Source organism: Sorghum bicolor, chromosome 9, assembly GCF_000003195.3.
Source record: "Sorghum bicolor cultivar BTx623 chromosome 9, Sorghum_bicolor_NCBIv3, whole genome shotgun sequence".
Classification (NCBI taxonomy): Eukaryota; Viridiplantae; Streptophyta; class Magnoliopsida; order Poales; family Poaceae; genus Sorghum; species Sorghum bicolor.
In genome coordinates this window covers 2,454,312-2,474,331 of record NC_012878.2, presented here as the reverse complement: position 1 = coordinate 2,474,331, position 20,020 = coordinate 2,454,312, and the positions used below count along the sequence as shown (strand labels likewise).

The 20,020-nt window shown below is 43.5% G+C and overlaps 3 protein-coding genes across 5 annotated transcripts; 1 reads left to right on the top strand and 2 right to left on the bottom strand.

Annotated features, from left to right (window-relative positions):
- LOC8071260 lies at window positions 3,537-6,765 on the bottom strand. The gene is made up of 2 exons (XM_002439166.2): window positions 5,301-6,765; window positions 3,537-3,946 (listed from the first exon to the last, which is right to left on the bottom strand). The coding sequence occupies exons 1-2, from the start codon at window positions 6,751-6,753 to the stop codon at window positions 3,903-3,905; spliced, it is 1,497 nt and encodes a 498-aa protein (XP_002439211.1). The 5' UTR covers window positions 6,754-6,765; the 3' UTR covers window positions 3,537-3,902.
- Window positions 10,340-11,643, top strand: LOC8068163 (uncharacterized protein At4g08330, chloroplastic). The gene has a single exon (XM_002440470.2). The coding sequence runs from the start codon at window positions 10,957-10,959 to the stop codon at window positions 11,404-11,406; it is 450 nt and encodes a 149-aa protein (XP_002440515.1). The 5' UTR covers window positions 10,340-10,956; the 3' UTR covers window positions 11,407-11,643.
- Window positions 12,384-18,418, bottom strand: LOC110430321. 3 transcript variants are annotated; one of them, XM_021447861.1, is made up of 5 exons: window positions 18,125-18,398; window positions 16,724-16,848; window positions 13,942-14,153; window positions 13,291-13,328; window positions 12,384-13,153 (listed from the first exon to the last, which is right to left on the bottom strand). In XM_021447861.1, exons 3-5 carry the CDS (start codon window positions 14,049-14,051, stop codon window positions 12,840-12,842), a joined length of 462 nt encoding a protein of 153 aa, XP_021303536.1. In that variant the 5' UTR covers window positions 14,052-14,153; window positions 16,724-16,848; window positions 18,125-18,398; the 3' UTR covers window positions 12,384-12,839. The 3 variants fall into 3 exon arrangements, 2 of the variants coding, with proteins under 2 accessions (XP_021303536.1, XP_021303535.1); XM_021447860.1 differs by having other exon boundaries at window positions 18,134-18,398; XR_002447681.1 differs by adding an exon at window positions 16,342-16,450 and having other exon boundaries at window positions 12,478-14,153; window positions 18,134-18,418.

Below are 20,020 nucleotides of genomic sequence, written 5' to 3'. Positions count from 1 at the left end.
GACAAGTAGTTTTGCCAACTTGTTAGAGGCTGTTTTTTGTAGTTTTGGCAAAAATTCTAGAATGCCAAGTACTTTTAGCAAAGTTTGCGAGACCCAAATGCACATATACACACGAGAATACATGCAAGACTAGTGGTGAACTAAATTTTCGCCATGTAACTCAAGTCTATGCGCAACTCCAATAGTTTGCTAAAATTCACATGGCAAATCTATAATTTTGCCAAGGTCTCAAAACCAAATGCTAAGTGAAAAAAGAGTTCTTCTCCAACAGTTTGCTATTTGGACTTGGCAAAAGAACTTGTCATCTTAGGATTTTTACCAAAATCACAAAATTTGGCCTCCAACAAGTTGGCAAAACTAGTTGGCAAATTGGGATACACGTGATGCCAAGCGATGGAGGACTTGGCATATTTGCCAAGTGAAGGAGGAATTTTGCCAAGCTCACAAAATTGCCAAGTAGTTTTGCCAACTTGTTGGAGCTTGTTTTTATGGTTTTGGCAAAAATCCTAGGATGCCAAGTACTTTTATCAAAGAGTTGCTTTACAAGGCATATACATCTCCCCCTTTATAATTTGCTTTTGGTTCGCTACCAATTTAGCCTTGATGATGGGAGTATCCCCCGTGACCATAATCAATATTCAATAAACTATATACATACATGGAAAATAGTCATGCAAGTTGCTACATTAAACAATTTATTATGTTTTGACAGAAACATCGTAGCATATCTGTATTATTTGATAATTCAAGTTCAATGGTCAGCACTCTTAAATTTCGAGAGTCGAAATACTATACACTAACATTCACGGTTGTTGGATAGAGGATATACTCCCTTTTTGGTTTCCTAAAGATTATCATTTTGATGTTGTCTTAAATCAAACATTTTAAAGTTTGACTATAAATAAATTCTTTTAGGTTGAGTTTGAAAATATGAAAGTGATATAAGTAGATTCATCTCAAAATATATATAGTTTTATAAAAAATATATTTTGACTATATTTTATAAATATTTTATAGCAAAAAGTAGTGGACAAAGTTGTTTTTGAATACCGTGTCGCAGTTCAAAATAATATTCTTTAGGAAACCGGAGGGAGTACATGCTACGTGCAAAAGAAGCAGAGCCAGTGACCCATTTGTTGGTGGGATGTGTGTTTTGGCAAGGACACATTGGGCCTCATAGAGCTGGCAAAAAGCTCAAATAAATTAAACGGCACATATGTTAAGCTGAATTTGAAAAGCTGGAAAGCTGGCTTCTGAGAATGTGAACTAAAAGTAAAAACATGCTAAGAGGAGCTTTTTTTTCTTACAGTGTGCCAAGAAACTAAGCTGACAACCTAAAAGCTAGGGCTCAAAAAAATAGTCCCTTAGAGCATCTCCAATAAATTTCTAAAAATCACTATAATCAATGATTATACCAAGGCCTTGTTTAGATCCAAAAAGTTTTTGGATTTTGACACGGTAGCACTTTTATTTCTATTTGACAAATATTGTCTAATCATGGAGTAACTAGCTTAAAAGATTCGTCTCGTGATTTACAGGAAAACTGTGCAATTAGATTTTGTTTTCATCTATATTCAATGTTTCATACATGTGCCGCAAGATTCAATGTGACAGAGAATCTTGAAAAAAATTTGGTTTTTAGGATGAACTAAACAAAACCTAAGTGAACAAGAAATATAGAGCTCTCCATTAGTTTCTAATAATATATTCCTAAAAAATAAAAAATAACCCATGCCTTTTCTTTTCCCTTCCTTCACACTCGCTCTGCGTTCGTTAATTAACAACCAGCTCTCTGTCGAGGAGTCTAGGTTATCATACAGAGAGTCCAACTCCACATACCTAAAGAGCAACATGCTAGAAATCACATAAGCTTTTTTTCATGACCATGCCAAATTTTCATCAAGAGGGATTTAGTGAGAAGAATGTCTAAACGGCAAACCAAGGCTTGCCCAGACCTTGACACTACTATACAAATTAAATTCTCATCATTGTTGGTTTGTAACCTATTCTTATTGTCGGTTTGTAACCTATTTTCACCATTAGTTTCGTGCTTCAACTGTGGAAGTGGGCGATTTCAAGCAGTGGTGGAAAGAAAAAAGGATTAATAAAACGAGCCTCCCATCTACCGCCTTGCCAGCTCCTAGCTCGGAGAGGGAGGCGCGCGGGCCAACAGCTCTACCACTAGAACGGGGTCGTTGTCACGCATTTGGTTCCTACTCGCCCATAGCAGCTGCCGCCATGCTCTTGGCACCGTGCGGTAGAACTAACCGCCATAGATCCACTTGATGCCGGGCCGGCGTCACTCCTCAGACCTATGTTGGCGCTGCACAACAGGAGGGGGCAACGAGGAGAGAGTGCAGGAGTGATGTAGGTGAGAGATAGGTGAGTGAGGGTACAATAGACGAGAGTGTGCGGCTAGGATTTCTCCTGTGTTTTATAGAGTCTTATGACATTTTCACCATTGGTTTTGTTATTATGAGTCAACAATGATATATTATTATCAAGAATTTAACAAAACCAGTGGTAAAAATATGATTTACGAAAATCATTTGTGTAGTAGACTACTAGTATGTAAAATTATCCTAATAACTCATCAGTTTCCTATTACAAGAAGCACAATTTGTGACAAGAAGCACAATTTGTGACAACAAGCACTAAAGCCATACTCATAACTCGGCCCTTAACTAGTTGCCCATCGCCGGAAGCGAAGCTAACAATGGGCATGAACCTTTGCTCCACTTGTATGTCTAACGAGTTGATACTGTGTGGAATGACTATTATCTTCGTGAAGATCGATCGTACGGCTGTAAAATATTGTTGCTGCCACGCCCTCCCCTTCCCCCCCACCGGTGGCTGCCTTGGCCCTGCCGGCTAACTCCCCATCTCCCTCCCCCAGCCCGGTCCGGGGCGGATGGCTCCCCTTTGCGTCATTCTTGGGCCGACGAAGCAGATGACGAACTCCCCTCACCTCAGTCGCTTGGCATGGTGTCGCCTACCCTTTTTCTCCGATCGGGTGTCCTTCATCGACTCCGACGAGTACTCCGACTCTGAGTTGTCCTTCACCACCAGGGAAGGCAAGGCTATCCTAGGCCCACATGTCATATTACATTATTGAAAACATAAATAGTTCATTGCTATTGTGTTGATATGAAAATATATCCATCCTCAGACATCTTTCTTTTCCGTGGTGACGCTAGGTGTGACACCTCCCCCACTTGAGTTGCAGCTTGGCCCCAAGCTGGTGCATCTAGGAAGCGCTTTTCTGATGACATGGTAGTCCTCCCAGGTAGCAGACGACTTAGGAAGGCCAGTCCACATGAGCTTCATCTGCGGCACATCCAGAGATATTCCTGCAGCAGCATCCATGCTTGTTCGCTTGTCTTATAAACCGTACTTTTTCTATCAGCCAGTAGACAAATGAACTTCATAGGCTTCTCCTCTATCTGATAAACAGCAGTATAGCTCCCGCTCTTCAAATATTGCAAGAGGCGATCAGTAATATCATAACTATTGTAGTAGATTTTGGCGATCAGTAATATCGTAACTACTGTAGTAGATTTCATTGCAGGTATACCAAAATCAGATACACTGTCCACAATAACTGGAAACTTAATTGTTAGGGGGGGAGTATCAGGCAAGATAAGAGAGGCCAGCTATGTGTTTCGCATGCCAAAATCAGGTTCTTTTATAGTTTAATTTTGCATGAAGCAGGTATTCTGATGTGTCATAGAGGCGAACTAAACTAAATGACCCATACAAGACCCCTATTACCACCTAGGTAAAGAAACTCTTCCCGGCAAGCTCCTGATCACCCAACATCTGCATCTTGCATCTCTTCTCGAGCTTCATCAAAGATCACTCCTTGCCGCATACCCTTGTGCTTCATGTCCATCTACTTTCTGCTACTTATTACGCATTCTGGTCCGTACAAGGGCTCCTGCTGCGCCTGCATCAAAGAAACACATGGAGGATTAATTCTTCGGCCCTAGCAAAGAATTACCATTTGTTTTCTTTTCTGTTTTACTGCCATTTGTATAAATGAGACTCAAGCAAGAATTATGAGCGACGGTCGGTTGGGCTCCTGCTTCTAAATGTGATGCTCCCTCCATGGAGCCAACTATGGAACCAAATTTTTCTTAACAACATAATAAACCATATAATTCTTCAGGTGTGACTTCAGGTGCCTTGTGTGTAAGAGCAGGCCAAGAAAAAAAAATCCAAGAAGAAAGAAAGTTCAGACAAAGAGACTGCGGGAAAAAAAAATAGAAAAAGCATTCCCTCCTTTTCGCTAACGAATCAAAGAATTTCCACTTCCAGAAATACTTGCTCATAGAAAACTGAGTGTGATACAAGAGAGGCGTGGGAACTCGACTGAGACTGGACACGATGAAGTGCAGGTTCCTCAGAATAGAAGCCAAATGTTCAAGGAGTGGTGGAACAATAACATAATGGACATCCCTGCTGATCAGAAATGCATCAAGGCGGCTGTCATACTGTACATGATCTAGAACATTTGGGAGGAAAGAAAGAGGAGGATTTCGGAGCAAAATCAGTCTTACAAGACACATGTCCTGTTATTGATCAAGGAGGAGATGTCCCTGCAAAAGATGACTCTAGAGCCGTTTTTCAGTTGTTTATGTAATAATCAACCCTTACGTAGAACCTGGTATTTTCTTCGTTTTTAAATGAAACAGCACTGCTCCTGCTCATCGTTAAGTGGTAGCTATAGACTGCCTTAGCAGCCTGGAGCACAAAATTAACTAGTAAAACCTAGGTTGGTTTTAGTCTGGCATCTATCGACTAAGCAATACCCAGTGGAAACTTTTGAGATCAAGAGCACTTCAATATTCAAGATCACAGATTTGGCAAATGATCAAGTTGGACATCGGTTCTTGAATCAGGGTATTACCTGCTGAGTTCTATCTCAACTTTTTTATCCTCATTCTCCTAATCCTAAGACCAACATGTTGAAAGTTGAAACCACATAACCTCCACACGGCTCCGTCCATGGGAAATCCTATCATTTTGATGTTTTAACTAGACAATCAAAATCAGCTGTACATTGATCTCGAATCATAATTTTATAGCATCAGGGTTTTAATTTACAGGGTTTCTAGGGGGTTGGATTATCTGTACTATAACTAATGCAAAGTTATGCTCACATGTCCTAAATTGTATACTAGTCAACTACACATACCAACATGAGCCAAAAAAAAAAAGATGATCATTTGTAAGATAATAAGACTGTAACACGCACGCTGAACCACATATCACAAATACGAGTACATACAATTAGTTACCTGTAGCCCTGATCAGATATTTGGAGATATCAGTGATACAGTAGTAGCGTCTGAAAGACGTGTACTTCCTGTCATCAAGCCTGGCGATGCCTTGCAGCTTATTATCCTTGACGCCAACTTCGATCACCCATCCCTCCGTTGAAAGGCGATCCACCTTGGACAAGAAAAAAATGGCCAAATTGCCATCCATGCCAAGCCCCAAGGTAGGAAAACCAGTGTACATCCTTCTCAAGCTCACTGCCGCATCCACTGGATCAGTGCTCAGCCTTGTTGGCAACGCCAGCAGCACCTCGCAGTGCCTTGGGTTTTCGACAATGGTGTCGGCCACATCGACTGTGCAATCCTTGTGCCAGTCTTTCCATGAAGTAATCGGCACTGGCATGCTCCAGACGGTGGTCTTCCAGTAGTAAGCGACGTCAAAGTCATGTTCACCATCGTCAGAGCTGGAGCCTGAGTGGTCGTCGTCGTCCATCGGCTGCCGGCGTTGAGGTGACGGGACAACCCCAGGGCGAATCTCCAGATCGACGTACCTGATCTTCACCTCCTCTGCGATTGTGAGGACGGCGATGTCCCTCTGACCCATTGCGCTACCTATGCAGAAGCTTCTTCTGTTGCTCCTGGCCGGCTTAGGCAGTGGCATGTCACGGAGCACGGGGTTTTCATCGAGCACGTCGCAGAAGAGGATACCCCTCCACAGATCGACCCAACCAACAACGGTTGTAGATCCGAGAACGATGAGCTTGTTAGTGTTGTGGAACACCACCTCGGTGGCCGAGTTGGGGATGGGGAGCACCTTGTCTCTCTCCGGTTGGTGATCGAGGGACAAGGGCGTCATGGTCCAGCTGCGAGTGTCGGAGTCGTAGCGCTGGAGACTGAAGTGCAATCGGTGGTTGGTGGTCCTGAGGGCGGCGATGACGTAGCGGGAGCCGCCGCCGCCGGAGCAGCGCAGGATGGCGACATCGAAGTCCCGGAAGCGGGAGGCGCCGGTGGGCCTCGGGAGCAGGTCGAGGGAGGAGGCGCCGCCCGGGCGCGGGCGGGCCGTGTAGACGAAGTAGTCGAAGGAGCTGTCGTTCAGCGGCGCGCCCGGGATCGTGACGCGGAGAAGGGCTAGATCGGCGTGCGTGCTGAGGACGACGGGGGGAACACTGACGCAGCGCACGGCGGGGGTGCCGGCGGGGGGGCCGAAGACGGTGCCCACGGTGGAGCCGAAGACGGGGCCTGGGGAGTGGGCGCAGAGGTAGGAGAGGAGCGGGGGGCGGCCGAGGCACAAGGAGACCTGGATGGATTTGCCGGTGCTCATCTGCCCGACGGCGGTGGTGGAGTTGGAGACGGAGTCGGCGGAGATGTAGGCGGTCCGGTCGAGGAGGACCCAGCTTGGGCTCACCCCGCCGCATTCCTCCTCCTGGGTTGAGAGGGGAGGCGGAACCAAGCAGGGGACGGCAAGTGCATCCATGGAAACGACGGCCTCCGCTACAGCCCCGATGTTCTTATATATAACCGCAGTCATATATAAGAGGTGGGTTACGGAAAGAAATGGGACATTTAGGATAAAAAAAGAAATGGGACATTTGACTGCGGTTAGAGCAACTCTAGGATCTCGACAAAAATTAATAGTCAAAATTCTATTGTTTATTCATTTTGTAAAATAGATAACTTTTTAAAAGAAGGGAGTGTATGCTATGAAAACCAACTAGCTATGCAAACTATGCAAACTCTAATTAAGCGCACACGATTCTAATCTGATGCCTTCCAGTGAAGGTGGGACAATTAGCCACTTAAACCCTCCCACCAATCCAATCTTATTTATTTTTTTCAACTCATCCCGACCAGCAACGATCGCTCCTGTCTGCTCCGAGTCGCGTCGCCTCCTGTACGGCGCCAAACAATCCTTGAGCTCTAGTCCTTCCAAAGAAGTGCACCTCGAAGGCTCGAACAGAGCTACGCGAGGGTGGTGTCATGCATCCAGCTTGACACGAGAGAGCTTCAAGATCTCAAGGTTGCAAGAACCAAGACCAGAGCAGTCAGGATACTTATGGGTTACCCGCTTGATTTACATTGGATTCTGCTAGCAACCCCAAGTTCTGCATCCACGGAACATAGCCAAAGTTGCTGCTGAAGTGCTGAACTGAAGCGAGACAAGGTTTGGAGCATCAACAGAGAGGAGACCCTTAGGGATTTTGCACTTGATCACGGTCAAACGCTTGAGCAGTTTGGACTGTATCTTTGTGGCCTGGGCTATGAGACAGTCGTTGAGCTCAATAGATTTTAGAGAAGTGCACCTTGAACAGAGTTGCGTGAGGGTGGTGTCATCCAGACTGAGATGGATAAGCTTCAAGATCTTGAGGTCAGACGGAGACTTCGCCATTAACAATGAAGCTCATGTACTCCGGCGTCGGGTAACCATTGTGATGCTGATGCTTGGTGGAGAGCTCGATTTCCTCTGCCTTGTGCCTGATAACATGGGAGATCCAGGTGTTGGTGTCGCCATCGTGGGTCCAGCAGAGCTGGACCGAGATCAGCGGCACCAACGGCCGCCGTGTGAGGGCGGCAGCGCCGTACAGGAGGGGCGCCGTACAGGAGGCGATGCGACTCGGAGGTCGGAGCAGACCGGAGCGATCGCTGCTGGTGGGCTTGAAAAAAATAAATAAGATTGGATTGGTGGGAGGGTCTAAGTGGTTAATTGTTCCACCTCCACCGGAAGTCATCGGATTAGAATCGTGTGCGCTTAGTTAGAGTTTGCATAGTTTGCATAGCTAATTGGTTTTCATAGTATATGCTCCCTTAAAAGAAAGGTCCACAATAACCTTATTATCTACAAAATCAGATAGCTAGTGTCAGTAGTTTGTTATATATGACCACCAAAAATCAAATTTTCTATTTTACAAAACCAATAACATATTTGTTGAAGCTTAATTTTCTACTATATCTAAAATGGGCAACGGATCTAGTACAAACTTATCTCCCATGCAAACTGTACAAACTCTAATCTGGACCGTAGGATGTTGATCCAAGCGTGCGCATGAGAGAGGTGGAAGGAGGGATTTGTAAAAGTGTGATTAAGAGCGGGCGGTTAAGTGCAAAATTACCCAATCTCTCCGCGCCCCTTGGATCAACATCCTGTGGTCCATATTAGAGTTTGCACGGAAGATGAGTTTGCACTAGATCCATTGCCATCTAAAATAGTCTCCACAATAAAAATAGCCAAGCTATTGGAGTTGCTCTTATTCTAATAAAAAATATATGGCCCATCATCTATTGTCTCTAGAGCAAAGAAGACTCGTTCCACCTCCTAAAATAGTCCATGTCTTATCGAATGGTTGATAGTATTCTGAAGTATTAAATATAGATTAATTATAAATTAGTTGTGCAAATTAAGACTAATTTACGAGACATATTCATTAAGCTTAATTAGCCTAAGATTTGATAATGTGGTGCTACAATAAATATGTGCTAAAGATAAATTAATGAGGCTTAATACATTCATCTCGCGAATTATCACGGTTTGCGTAATTAGTTTTATTATTAGTATTTAAACACCTGAAGTGATACCCGATGCGACACCTCCTAAACTTTAGAATCGGATCCAAACACCATAAAAATGATAAGAGCAACGGGGCCAATGCCTCTACTTTAGCCCCTATAGCTAAATATGGAGGCTCACGTAAAAAATCCAACCCAGCAATACCCCTACTATAGACCCTAAATTTGTTGGGCCAACAAGATCTTTCCACCAGTCCCAATTTCTGTTGGGTTACACCCAACCCCCATCCTGTTGGCTCCGCTATTTCCCCGCGTTCGTACGAAACTCCGCCTGACTTCATCTCCTCGACGCTGTCTCCATCTTAACCGCGGCTACCCTTCTCCCTCCCCTTCTCACTAGTCAACGCAGTTGTCTTGCTCCCTTCCCTTCGACGAGTCAGCTCGACCTTTCTCTCTGTTGTGGTAGCTTCGACACTAGCGGCATGTTGGTGCGGCTCCCCGATGCGGCAACGAGCTTCAGCAAATAGTGGTGTGCCTCCCTCTCTCTCCTTTCCTACCTGCATGCCATAAGCTCCTTCTTCCATAGTAGATCTCCTTCTTCCACGCGGCCGACCGTTGAACTTCTTCTTTCCCATAGCCGCGACGAGCTCCATCCTCTTCCACACGTCCAACCATCGAGCTTCCTCTTCCCCATAGCCACGCCGCCACTGGTGGAGGAGGAGGGGCGCCCTAGCAGCCAAGCGGTGGCTCAGGGAGGGAGAAGCCTCGCCAGATCTATGGTGAGAGAGAGGCTTCGTGGCGGATCCGCGTCATCTGCCTCTGCACAAGCGTGCATGTCCAGCCACCTCCACGTCGGTCCTTCCGCGCCATGGTGGTGGAGGAGGGGCATGCGAGGCTGGAGAGGCCCTGGCCATCTGTCTCTGTGACCAGCAGGAGGAAGAAGTCAGAGAGAGAATGATGAGCAGACCATGTTTGTCATTGTCTGCTAAGATGAATTTCATGGCTCAAATTTAGATGCTGCTGCTGGAGCAGGAGAGTATAGACTCTATTTTTAGGCTACTCCTAGAGTTGCTCTAAAAACAACTCAAGCAATGCCTTATTTGAAACTGATAGCTAAAATATGGATGTCTAAGCCAAAAACACCACTACAGCAGTTTTAAATAGGAAAGTTTCCTCGCTTTAGCCCTGCCTTAGATGGTGGCCCAGCCCGCAGCCAGCCTCCCTCTTCCCTCTGCCCCCGCGAGCGCACAACAGGCCCAGCGACCCAACAGCGGCACAGCAGCAGCGCTGCGGCCCATCTTCACCACCCCACCGGCCCTCTTGCAATTGGGCCAATCACAGCCATAGGACCATACCCCTGTGTAATACGTAGTGTAGTTAGGGGGTGCTTAGTTCTCTTTCATCCAAAAAAAATCATGATTTTGGTTCATTATTTTGTATAATGAAACTAAACATCATATAAAAATTTTAGCAAAATAGTTGTCATCCTCTATTTTAGATTTTAGCCTCAAGAGGTCAAAAAAAAACCCAAAAGAACCTCAAGAAGTCATAATAACAGCAATAAATTCTGTATTTTGGATGTAACTAAAGCCTCAAAGTTTATCATTTCATCATTACAAAGTAATTAGCATTTTGTATTTTGCATTCTATGGAGAACTAAACAGACCCTCACTGCATGTACATCACGTTCATCGGTGGCAAAATTTTATCAAAAGAGCAAGAGGGTGACAACTCCAATGCTAGGACGGCGCCGGGGATCACCGGAGCTGAAGCTGATGAGCGAGCGCGGGTCGGCGCATCTTCCAGCTGGCGCCTGGCGTGGGGTGACTGACTGTTGCATTGGTTGGACGAACGTGGGCAAGAATGGCACAGAGCAGAGCAGCACCCCCCCACCGGCCCACGTCACCATTATCCACCTCCATCTCCACGCGCCATCCCCGCGCGGTCGGCGCAGACCCACACCCCCTCACCTGCCACCTTCCCTGCAGTTGCAACTGCAATTTCTCCTGCAACTGCCAAAGGAAATGAGCATATATATATATATATACACTGACCTGTCCCTCGTCAACACAATGCAAGAGGAGAGAGCATCAGCATCGCGACTTGTTTTGTCTCCTGCAGTGAAACTGCCTGCCAACGCCAGCAACACAAGGCACACCAAGCGACGTCGTGGTCGATGGAGCCAGCAGCAACGGACATGGACGAGAAGCACGCGTCGTCGTCGCCATCGCCGTCGCCGATCCAGAGGAGCCTCTCCGCCGTCACCTACTGCTGCGGCGCGTGCGGATACGACCTGCGCCTGCGGTCGTCGGACCGGAACACGGCGGGGATCGTGGGCGGCGCGGCGCGGCGGCGCGGGCTGGTGGTGGCGTTCGACGCCATCGACGACGCGCGGTTCGGCCACGCCGACGAGTTCCGCTGCGTCGACCTGCGCGCGCGCCGCCTCTTCGTGCGCCGCACCCGCCTCCTCTGCCGCAAGTGCGGCGCCGGCCTCGGGTTCGGCTACGACGACCGCGGCCAAGACGGTGGCAGGCCCCCGCGCTACGACATCAAGATCCGCGCGCTCCAACCCCTGGCCGACGACGACGAACACCACCACGCCGCCTCGCCGCCGTCGGATGCGTGAGCGCGACGGTTCCCGTTCCGTGTCTGTTTCTTGACGCGTTTGCTGCTGCTGTTTTTCTTTTTTTTTTCCTCTCTGCAAAAAGAACGTCGCTGTCGCCCGCGGTCATTCGCGCCTGCAAGTCGCTAGCTTGCATCTCAAGAAATGTACAAATTGTAATGGTGTCATTTTTTCTTTGTGATTTTTTTTTTTATCAAATTCATCAATCAAGAGGAAAAAAAAATAAGGGGAATTCGGGTATGACACAAACGCGTTGTTGTATGACACAAACTAGACCAGCCTGGCAGATAAACAGCAGGCCGGCTCCCCCATTCTTCGCGATATAAAAAAGTCCAAAGCTTTGTCAAAAGCTTGTTGGTTGTGCCACTCCGGCTCAACTTGCTAAGCAATCGCAATATTCAAATGTTGCAACTTGAGCCATGGAGAACGCAACTGACTGATGACTCACTGATATGCATGCACCCGCCATCGGTTTATGTACCGGTTGACCAGCTGCCGAAGACAAAAACCGAAACTTCATTTCGAGCATCAGATACTACTCTATCCATCGAAAAAAGATACAATTTTAAAATAATTCTACTTCAAATGATTTAAAGTTTAACCAATTTATCATATAAAAAGTAGTACTAGATCCATTGTAGAATATATTTTTATAGTACATTTATTTGAGTAATATACCCTTCATCATCCTATAATAATTGATTTTCTAGGTTTCTACAATTATTTCAAATTAGTTCTCATTTTCAATTCCCACTGCACTTTTTCTATTCTCTCTCTCTCTCGCCTTATTCGTTTGGCTTATAAATCATGACAGAAAGTACTGTATATTAATATATTTTCTATAAAATTAGTCAAATTCATCTTTGATCAAACCTAGAATTGCAATTCATTCTTTTTAGAACACAGATAGTAGCACTGTAGTTAGATTGAGCCAACAGCCAGTGATGTTGTGTCGAGTTGACTCATGAGCTGGGAGTAGGTTCAGCCTGTACATAGCTTTTCCCTTGTGCACGTCTCAGCAAGTTGAAGAATCACCCACTGGACCACAGCTAGCCATACCTCTGTCTCAACAAGTTCAAGAATCACCGGACCACAACTAGCCATATATACCTCTCCGTGACTATCGAGTATCGACACCAGCACTTCGGAACTTACAACATTTTATTTAAAGACGACACTACAATTGCACAGGACAGTGGAGCACGAGGGTTCGCTACACCCTTTTATTCCCCCTTGTCTGTCTTTGAACGAAGTTTCTCCCTTCGTCTTTCAGCAAAGACGACAGACCCACACCGTGACACCCGTCACTCCACCCCATGATAAAATCATAAAACTCTGCCTTTGGGCTGCAGTTTGCAGTGTCAGTATGGCAGTGGCACTCATCCTCCCACCGCAACGGCCAATGCATGCCACCGTCATCTTCTCCGCTATCAATATCATGCCGGAACCGGAACCATGGCGAACGGGGTGTCGTCTGGGTGACAAAGCGGGGGAGGAAGGATGCGAACATGCTTTATTGTGAGCCACAGTGTGTTGTGCCTCTGTGGGCAGCGGCACTTTGATGGGGGCAAGTTAAGGCTCACTGTGTGGATATGGTCGAATGGGCCTGCCAAGTCCTTGCAGCTGCTCACTACTAGTCCGTAGTCCCACCCAGACACACAGAACTTGACAGCACGACTCCATGCCTTGCATACTTGAGGCAGAACCTGCTGCGAAAGCAAAAGATTCTTGTCTTGGGGAATAATACAACCTGAGATCCACAGACGGTAGTAGTAGATGAAATGATACATTTTGGGGTGGGAAATTGACATGATGCTTGAAATGCAATATATGTGTTTGAGCTCAAGGATTTCATCTCAGAAATGTTGTAGGAGTATTAGATTAGACCTTGTAGCGGCAGTTGTTGTAGTGCTGTACCAGTTCCACTGGCAAAGTAAAAAGGTGGAGTCAACAACGGGTGCAATCTCAGCATGCAGCCGGTTGATAATTAGAATGAATAAAGTAAGCATTTCTGCTAGGCATCAGTCATCCTGACTGGCGTAAGGGTAGTTCATTGTCCATCTAATTACCATACACAGAAAATAGTCATACAGGTGGTAGCTAGATGTGAATGGCAGGACTGAGGCGAAAGGCCAATGAATGCCTCTTTCATTTATATATAACGAAAAAAGTATGTGTTTTTTTAGACATGGATAGCATTAGTGATGAAAATAAACTTAGAATAAACTTTAAAACTATCATCAAATTATATGCAAGTATGCAGCAGCCCATCACAGTTTAAATGTTACTCGAAAACTGCATATTTTAGGATATGCTCCAGATGGTGTACAGCTACACTTACTTTTATTTTATTTACCTTTTTGTGTGGACTATATGCTTACCAAACGTTAGGTAATGACTATTGGGTACAGTCAGTTCACGTCAAGGTCCTAATGAAGGGCCTGATTATATATTGCTTATAGGTGCTGCAAATCACAAAGAACGAATCCACAAAACTACAAATCAAAGAAATTGCTTTTGGTAAATGCCCTGCATTACCTCTTAACAGACATCAGCTTCATGGAAACTTTTCTCTGCTTGCTGCCAAAATTATTATCTAGATTATGCTGAAATGCCAACTTCTTGCAGTCATGTTCAATAGCAAACATAGTGGTCCTTCAACACCCAAAGCACCTTTCCATAACAATCTTTTCACTTTCCCAGCATTTGTTGGCTCTCACATATGTGATATATTCCATTCCATCTGAATTCTGAAAATCAACAGTAATGTCTTCAAAATATAAAGTAATATATACAAGCCAAATATTTTCTATAATCTATTTGATTTGTGATCTGAGAAGCAGAAAAGGAAAGGCAAGGCCGTTCTAAGCTATCATCCAGTGTACTTAAAGAAGCTTGTCCCTCCACATACATAACCAATATCAGACATGCATTAGCCATATCAGCAAACTTGTGGCAAATGGCAATCTGAAGTGTGATTCTTTCTATTTGTATCGAACTACATATGAAGATACACCATAAAGCTGTCATGACCACTGAAGATCAATCTTGCAGGAATTATACAGCTATTATGACTGTTTAGTTTAGACGTAAATGAGAAAATAAGATAAACAATACGTCTACCAATTTAAATGCAGGTCTCCGGAAAAAAAAGTACAATAGCTAAGTAACTACTACTATCCCCATTTGAAAATAGATGTTATTTTGGAGGTTAGTTTTGGTCTTTACATGCTTTCCATCATCAAGATAACATTGTCACTATTGATTTCTTGTTGGCGGTAATGTCAGAGAAATAAGCGTGCAACTAATAAAGTCCAATCATGTATATGTATATGGAGCTAAAGCAATAATTAAATTGGGTCCGATAGAGAGGACTGCTATCTGTGTCAAAACCTAAAAAACCTTGTCCTAACACAGACGGTAGATCTGCTTGATGATTAATTTTATCAGTATTTTATAACACACTAATTTTTTAAAAAACAAAAAACTCATAAACCAATTACGATTTCCATCCATTGTTAGCCACAATTACTACATGAGCCATCAAAACCATTGACCATTGGTCGATCCGTTCCATGCAACCACAGTTATATATGTCTAGATGCATGCTAGTGTCTAGGTTCATATCATTATCTTTAGCTTATAACCTTAATTTCAGCATGAAGTAATAGCAGTAATAGGTTGATTAAGTGTGTAATATTCTGCATTTATTAGGAGCCTATCACAGCCTAAAATGTAGGTCATCACTGCCTATATATAGAGGAGAGAAAATCAGAAAAGGCTAAGTCATTCCAGCCACCAAACCTACTGCGTTTGTCTGTATTCTTGTGTGTGTGAGTTTCTGCCAATCTGTTCAGGGGTTTTTGCCTATCAAAATCAAAACACATAAACCTATGAAGCTGTCGTTCAAGAAAAAACTGTGAAGTTGTATAACTGTTATGTGTAAGATCTATTATTATAAGTGACATTGCAGATCTGAGATCTGACGCCAGAGCAAAACAACAAAACAATTTAGTCCCAAGCAAAGTTGGTGTTGAGTTGAAACTCGACAAAAACCACAGCAAAGATGTGGCAAAAGCACAGCACTCATATAGTAGTGCAAATACCTATATACAATGATACACCTTTCTGAGTGCTTCAATGCAGAAGAACTACAAAATTTCAATCACCAACGAAGTTTCAGATCAGATTAAGCAGATAACAAGAAATGTCTGTGTACAATGGAAGACAGAATCAGAAAGTCGATAAATGCAGGGAAATCATATCACACTCCGAAATCATAATTAACCCAAATTACTCTGAAATCCATATTTCTCCGACGGGGAAAACTTTTCTAAATCATTTTTAGCATCCTGAGCCGTGATCTCCATAAAGCTTTAACATCAACAGAAAAGAACTTCCACACCGGTCAATCACTTTCTGCGGAGCACAATTTTCTTAATGTGTTTTATTAAGCTTGTAAAAAAGATCATCAGTCTAATGTATTTCAAGAATTTCAATAGGAAACTTCCTTTCTTACTGGACCATTAGTGATTAAGCTCCAGCTCGCTGTTCTAGTACTTCACTACTTATCATCACGAAATAGGCTTAAGCAAAAAATACATAAACTGACAGGTTGAGCCCACAGGAGTAACAAAAGTTAAGTAACAGTGTAAGGTTAGAAAGCATATTTGTAGGTGAGCTAAAACCAACCATACATTGACCTAAATTGGACATAATTCACTACTATTCACAAGCAGTCATCTATTTATTCCCAAACTGTGCGAAATTGGGAAAAAAACTTACAGCTTATACAAAGCTGGATGACATTCAATTTTACATATAACTATATAAAGGATTCTCTGACATCAAGGAACGCAAAAAAAATGTGTTTCTCGTTCAAGATTATTGTTAAGAAGTGTTCGCGAAATTTTGGTGAGGAAATATCAGTATGATAACCTTTCAGATGGAGCGAGGCCACTGGAAACTAAGAAGTGCGCGAAAAATGAATGCCTGAATGAAGTGAACATTGATAGCTACTGTACTCCTACGCAGTGGAGGGTCCTTCCTGATATTTGTAAAGTATCAGAAGAAATGCTCAGTGTGCTTAAAGAAGCATGTGGTATATATAGGGACTTGTTTACTTCATTGGACGAAAAGTTTTTGGGTACTATAGCATTTCGTTTGTATTTGGCTTATAGTCAAACTGCGCAATTACTTATTTTTATCTATATTTAATGGTCTATGCATGTGCCGCAAGATTTAATGTAACGAGAAATCTTAAAAAGTTTTTAGATTTTAGGCTTAACTAAATAAGGCCTAGGTGGAGAAGGTAATTTACCTGAACGGTGAAGAATAGATGCCAGCTGCTACTCCTGCCAAGGTCTTAAATGATTTGGGACAACCGCGGCGCGGCATTTAGCACTCCAAGGAATCCATCATATGTGTATTCATCATTTGTGATGCCTGTGAGAACAGAGTGTCAGTTAGAGCCAATTCGTTTGTCTTATAAGGCCCTGTTTAGTTTCCCACCCAAAATTTTTTCGTCCATCCCATCAAATCTTTGGACACATGCATGAAACATTAAATGTACATAAAAAAATAAACTAATTACACAGTTTGATTGAAAAACGTGAGACGAATCTTTTAAGCCTAGTTACTCCATGATTAGCCTTAAGTGCTACAGTAACTCACGTGTGCTAATGATAGATTAATTATGCTTAATAGATTTGTCTTGTAGTTTCCTGATGAGCTATGTAATTTGTTTTTTTATTAGTTTCTAAAAACCCCTCGCGACATCCTTCTGACAAATCCAATGTGACACCCAAAAAAATTTCATCTCCAATCTAAAAAATTTTCAAGTCATACTTTTTCTTTTTTCTGTCATACAGTGTTTTTCTTCTTATAGTAAATCAGCCAACAGTATTTTCAGTCATGTCTTTTCAGACTAACGAACAGACAAAAATATTTGTCATGTTCAGATTATTTTATTTATTTTTTATTGTTTACCATCCACATAAGAAAATGAGCAATGAACAATAGCTGAAAGCAACTCCTGATGTTGACTCATTTATCCCTATGGAATTCCCAAGTAGTACTGCCCAACAACTAATTTGGACTCGTCCTGCTGATAAAAGTGGAACGTCTCATGTGAGCAAAGGCCGTAGCGTAAAGCGTACTCCAGAATCTCCACTAGCAGTAAAAAAATCGTGGGATTTGACCCAGAAACAGACGTGCAACCTTGGATCCTTGGCTGATAGACCTACAATTTGTTTAACCAAATCAATTATCAAATGTGCAGGATTATTCTAATCGGAACACCAGCATCACACATGCTCCATCCAAATCGAATGAGTGATACTCCATCCAAATCGAATGAGTGATGAATCAAGTAACAGGGTTGTGTGCCACCGCTCGGCCCCTCGGAGGCGGAGGATTTGCAACCTCCATCCAATCCAGGGGGTTCCGCTTCCGGCTTCCGGCGGCTACGAGAGGAATCACGACGGCGTCGGGAAACAGCAGGAGATGAGAAGATGGAGCTCGATCCCAAGCCCAAGCTAGCCAGCGACCCGCGGGGCAAAAACTAGCAGCCAGACAGCGGCGCATCGGACCTGAGAACCGGACCTAGCACGCGCCATGCGGATGGGGGAACGCCAGATTCCGCCGCGATTGCAGGGCTAAGGATAGGAGCCCGGGCGAAGCGAGAGTAATGGCCGAATTGGAAGGAGGCGAGATGCCGCACCGCACTGACCTTGCCCCGGGCGGGATCGTGGCTTGAAGCGCGCGGCGGTAACGGACATGACAGGCGCGGAGGCACCATCTCCGGCTCCGGCTCCGGCTCCCCTTCCTCCGCCTCCTGCTTGGCGTCATCGTCCTCGCGGTCGGGAACTTTTCTGGGGCCTGCGTTTGATGCTGCGAGGAGCGGGGAGCGAGCGACGGACGACGTGACGGCCTCATCACGGTCACGGTCACGGCGCGGGATACGGGCCTTGTTTAGGCCTGGTTTAGTTCCAAAAATTTTTGTAAAATCGACACTGTAGCACTTTCGTTTGTATTTGACAAAAATTGTCCAATCATGGACTAATTAGGCTCAAAAGATTCGTCTCGGCCTTGTTTAGTTCCGAAAAGATTTCGGATTTCAGTACTGTAGCACTTTCGTTTGTTTGTGACAAATATTATCTAATTATAGACTAACTATGATCAAAAGATTTGTCTCGCGATTTCCAACTAAACTATGTAATTAGTTTTTGCTTTCGTCTATATTTAATGCTTCATGCATGTGCCGCAAGATTCGATGTGACGGGGAATCTTGAAAACTTTTTGCTTTTTGGTGTGAACTAAACAAGGCCCTCGTCAATTTCGACCAAACTGTGCAATTAATTTTTATTTTCATCTATATTTAATACTACATGCATGCGTCTAAAGATTCGATGTGATGGGGAATCTAAAAAATTTTGCAAAATTTTTTGAGAACTAAACAATTAGTTTCAAAATTTTTGGCAAAATGAGCACTGTAGCAATTTCGTTTGTATTTGACAAATATTGTTCAATTATGGACTAACTAGGCTCAAAAGATTCGTCTCGTCAATTCCGACTAAACTGTGCAGTTAGTTTTTATTTTTATCTATATTTAATACTCCATGCATACGTCTAAAGATTCGACGTGACGAGAAATCTGAAAAATTTTGCAAAATTTTTAGAAACTAAACAAGGCCTAAATTTGTGAAAAAAAAAACGGACTGTTTGTGCACGGACGAGGGACCACAGGCCAACCACAGCATGTGCAGTGCAGGTGCAGCAGTAGCCAGACGTGCAGGCGTGCAGTGCAGCGACCCAGTCCCAGTGAAGGGCCCCCGGCCTGGCCGCCTTGGTCAGCAAGAATATACTATGGGTCAACCATTTTTCTCTTTTCTGAAAGATAAAAACAAATCTTGCGTTCAAAAAAAAAATTGCGAATTCACCATCACCCTCCATCATCCTAAAACAAGGGTACGTCCCACTTACGGAAAAATTTTAAAAAATAACTAAATAGATGAATTACGAATACCTTTGAATATGTAATAGTATCATTAGATTGCTACGGAATATATTTTTATAATTAATTTATTTGCAGATACTTGTTCGCTTAGCTGATAAGTTATGGCTGAAAATAATATTCATTGATTTGTTATTATGAGAGAAAAACACTGATAAATGGCTGACAGATTCAGCTGATAAGCTCAATCGAACAGACAAATGATGTTTTCTCTATAATTAGTCATGGTTGAAAGAATTTGACTCCTCGTTAAACGAGATATGGATTTATTTTAGGATGGAGAGAATATAAATAATATCCATGATATTCATGTGTGGAACGCCTTTGTTTGGTCATCCATGCGAATCAAAGTTGAACTTTAAAGACCAAAAATGTTACAAAAATATATACAATACAGTCATGTTCAACTGAGCCCAAGATAAGTTAGTTACTGAGCATAATACTAGGCTAAAGTAACGCGTTGGGTGTAAATAAAGGAAAATATTAAACTCTGTCTGGATGCAAAATATTTTCGTACTATTGAGAAATATTATGTGTTTCTTTTTGAAATTTTTTTGGTTTCCTAAAGTTGCAGTTTTTTTATACAACAAACTTTGTAGTTTC

What these genes read in the sequence shown, in the direction of transcription:
- LOC8071260 (XM_002439166.2), bottom strand. Translation starts at nt 6,753, where the DNA reads ATGGATGCACTTGCCGTCCCCTGCTTGGTTCCGCCTCCCCTCTCAACC. An exon ending in ATATCTGATCAGGGCTACAG is followed by an intron (nt 3,947 to 5,300) that starts GTAACTAATTGT and finishes TCTTTGATGCAG; the next exon opens with GCGCAGCAGGAGCCCTTGTA.
- LOC8068163 (XM_002440470.2), top strand. Translation starts at nt 10,957, where the DNA reads ATGGAGCCAGCAGCAACGGACATGGACGAGAAGCACGCGTCGTCGTCG.
- LOC110430321 (XM_021447861.1), bottom strand. Translation starts at nt 14,051, where the DNA reads ATGTTTGCTATTGAACATGACTGCAAGAAGTTGGCATTTCAGCATAAT. An exon ending in AAGCTGATGTCTGTTAAGAG is followed by an intron (nt 13,329 to 13,941) that starts GTAATGCAGGGC and finishes TTACTTTGCCAG; the next exon opens with TGGAACTGGTACAGCACTAC. An exon ending in ACAACAACTGCCGCTACAAG is followed by an intron (nt 13,154 to 13,290) that starts GTCTAATCTAAT and finishes TGTGGATCTCAG; the next exon opens with GTTGTATTATTCCCCAAGAC.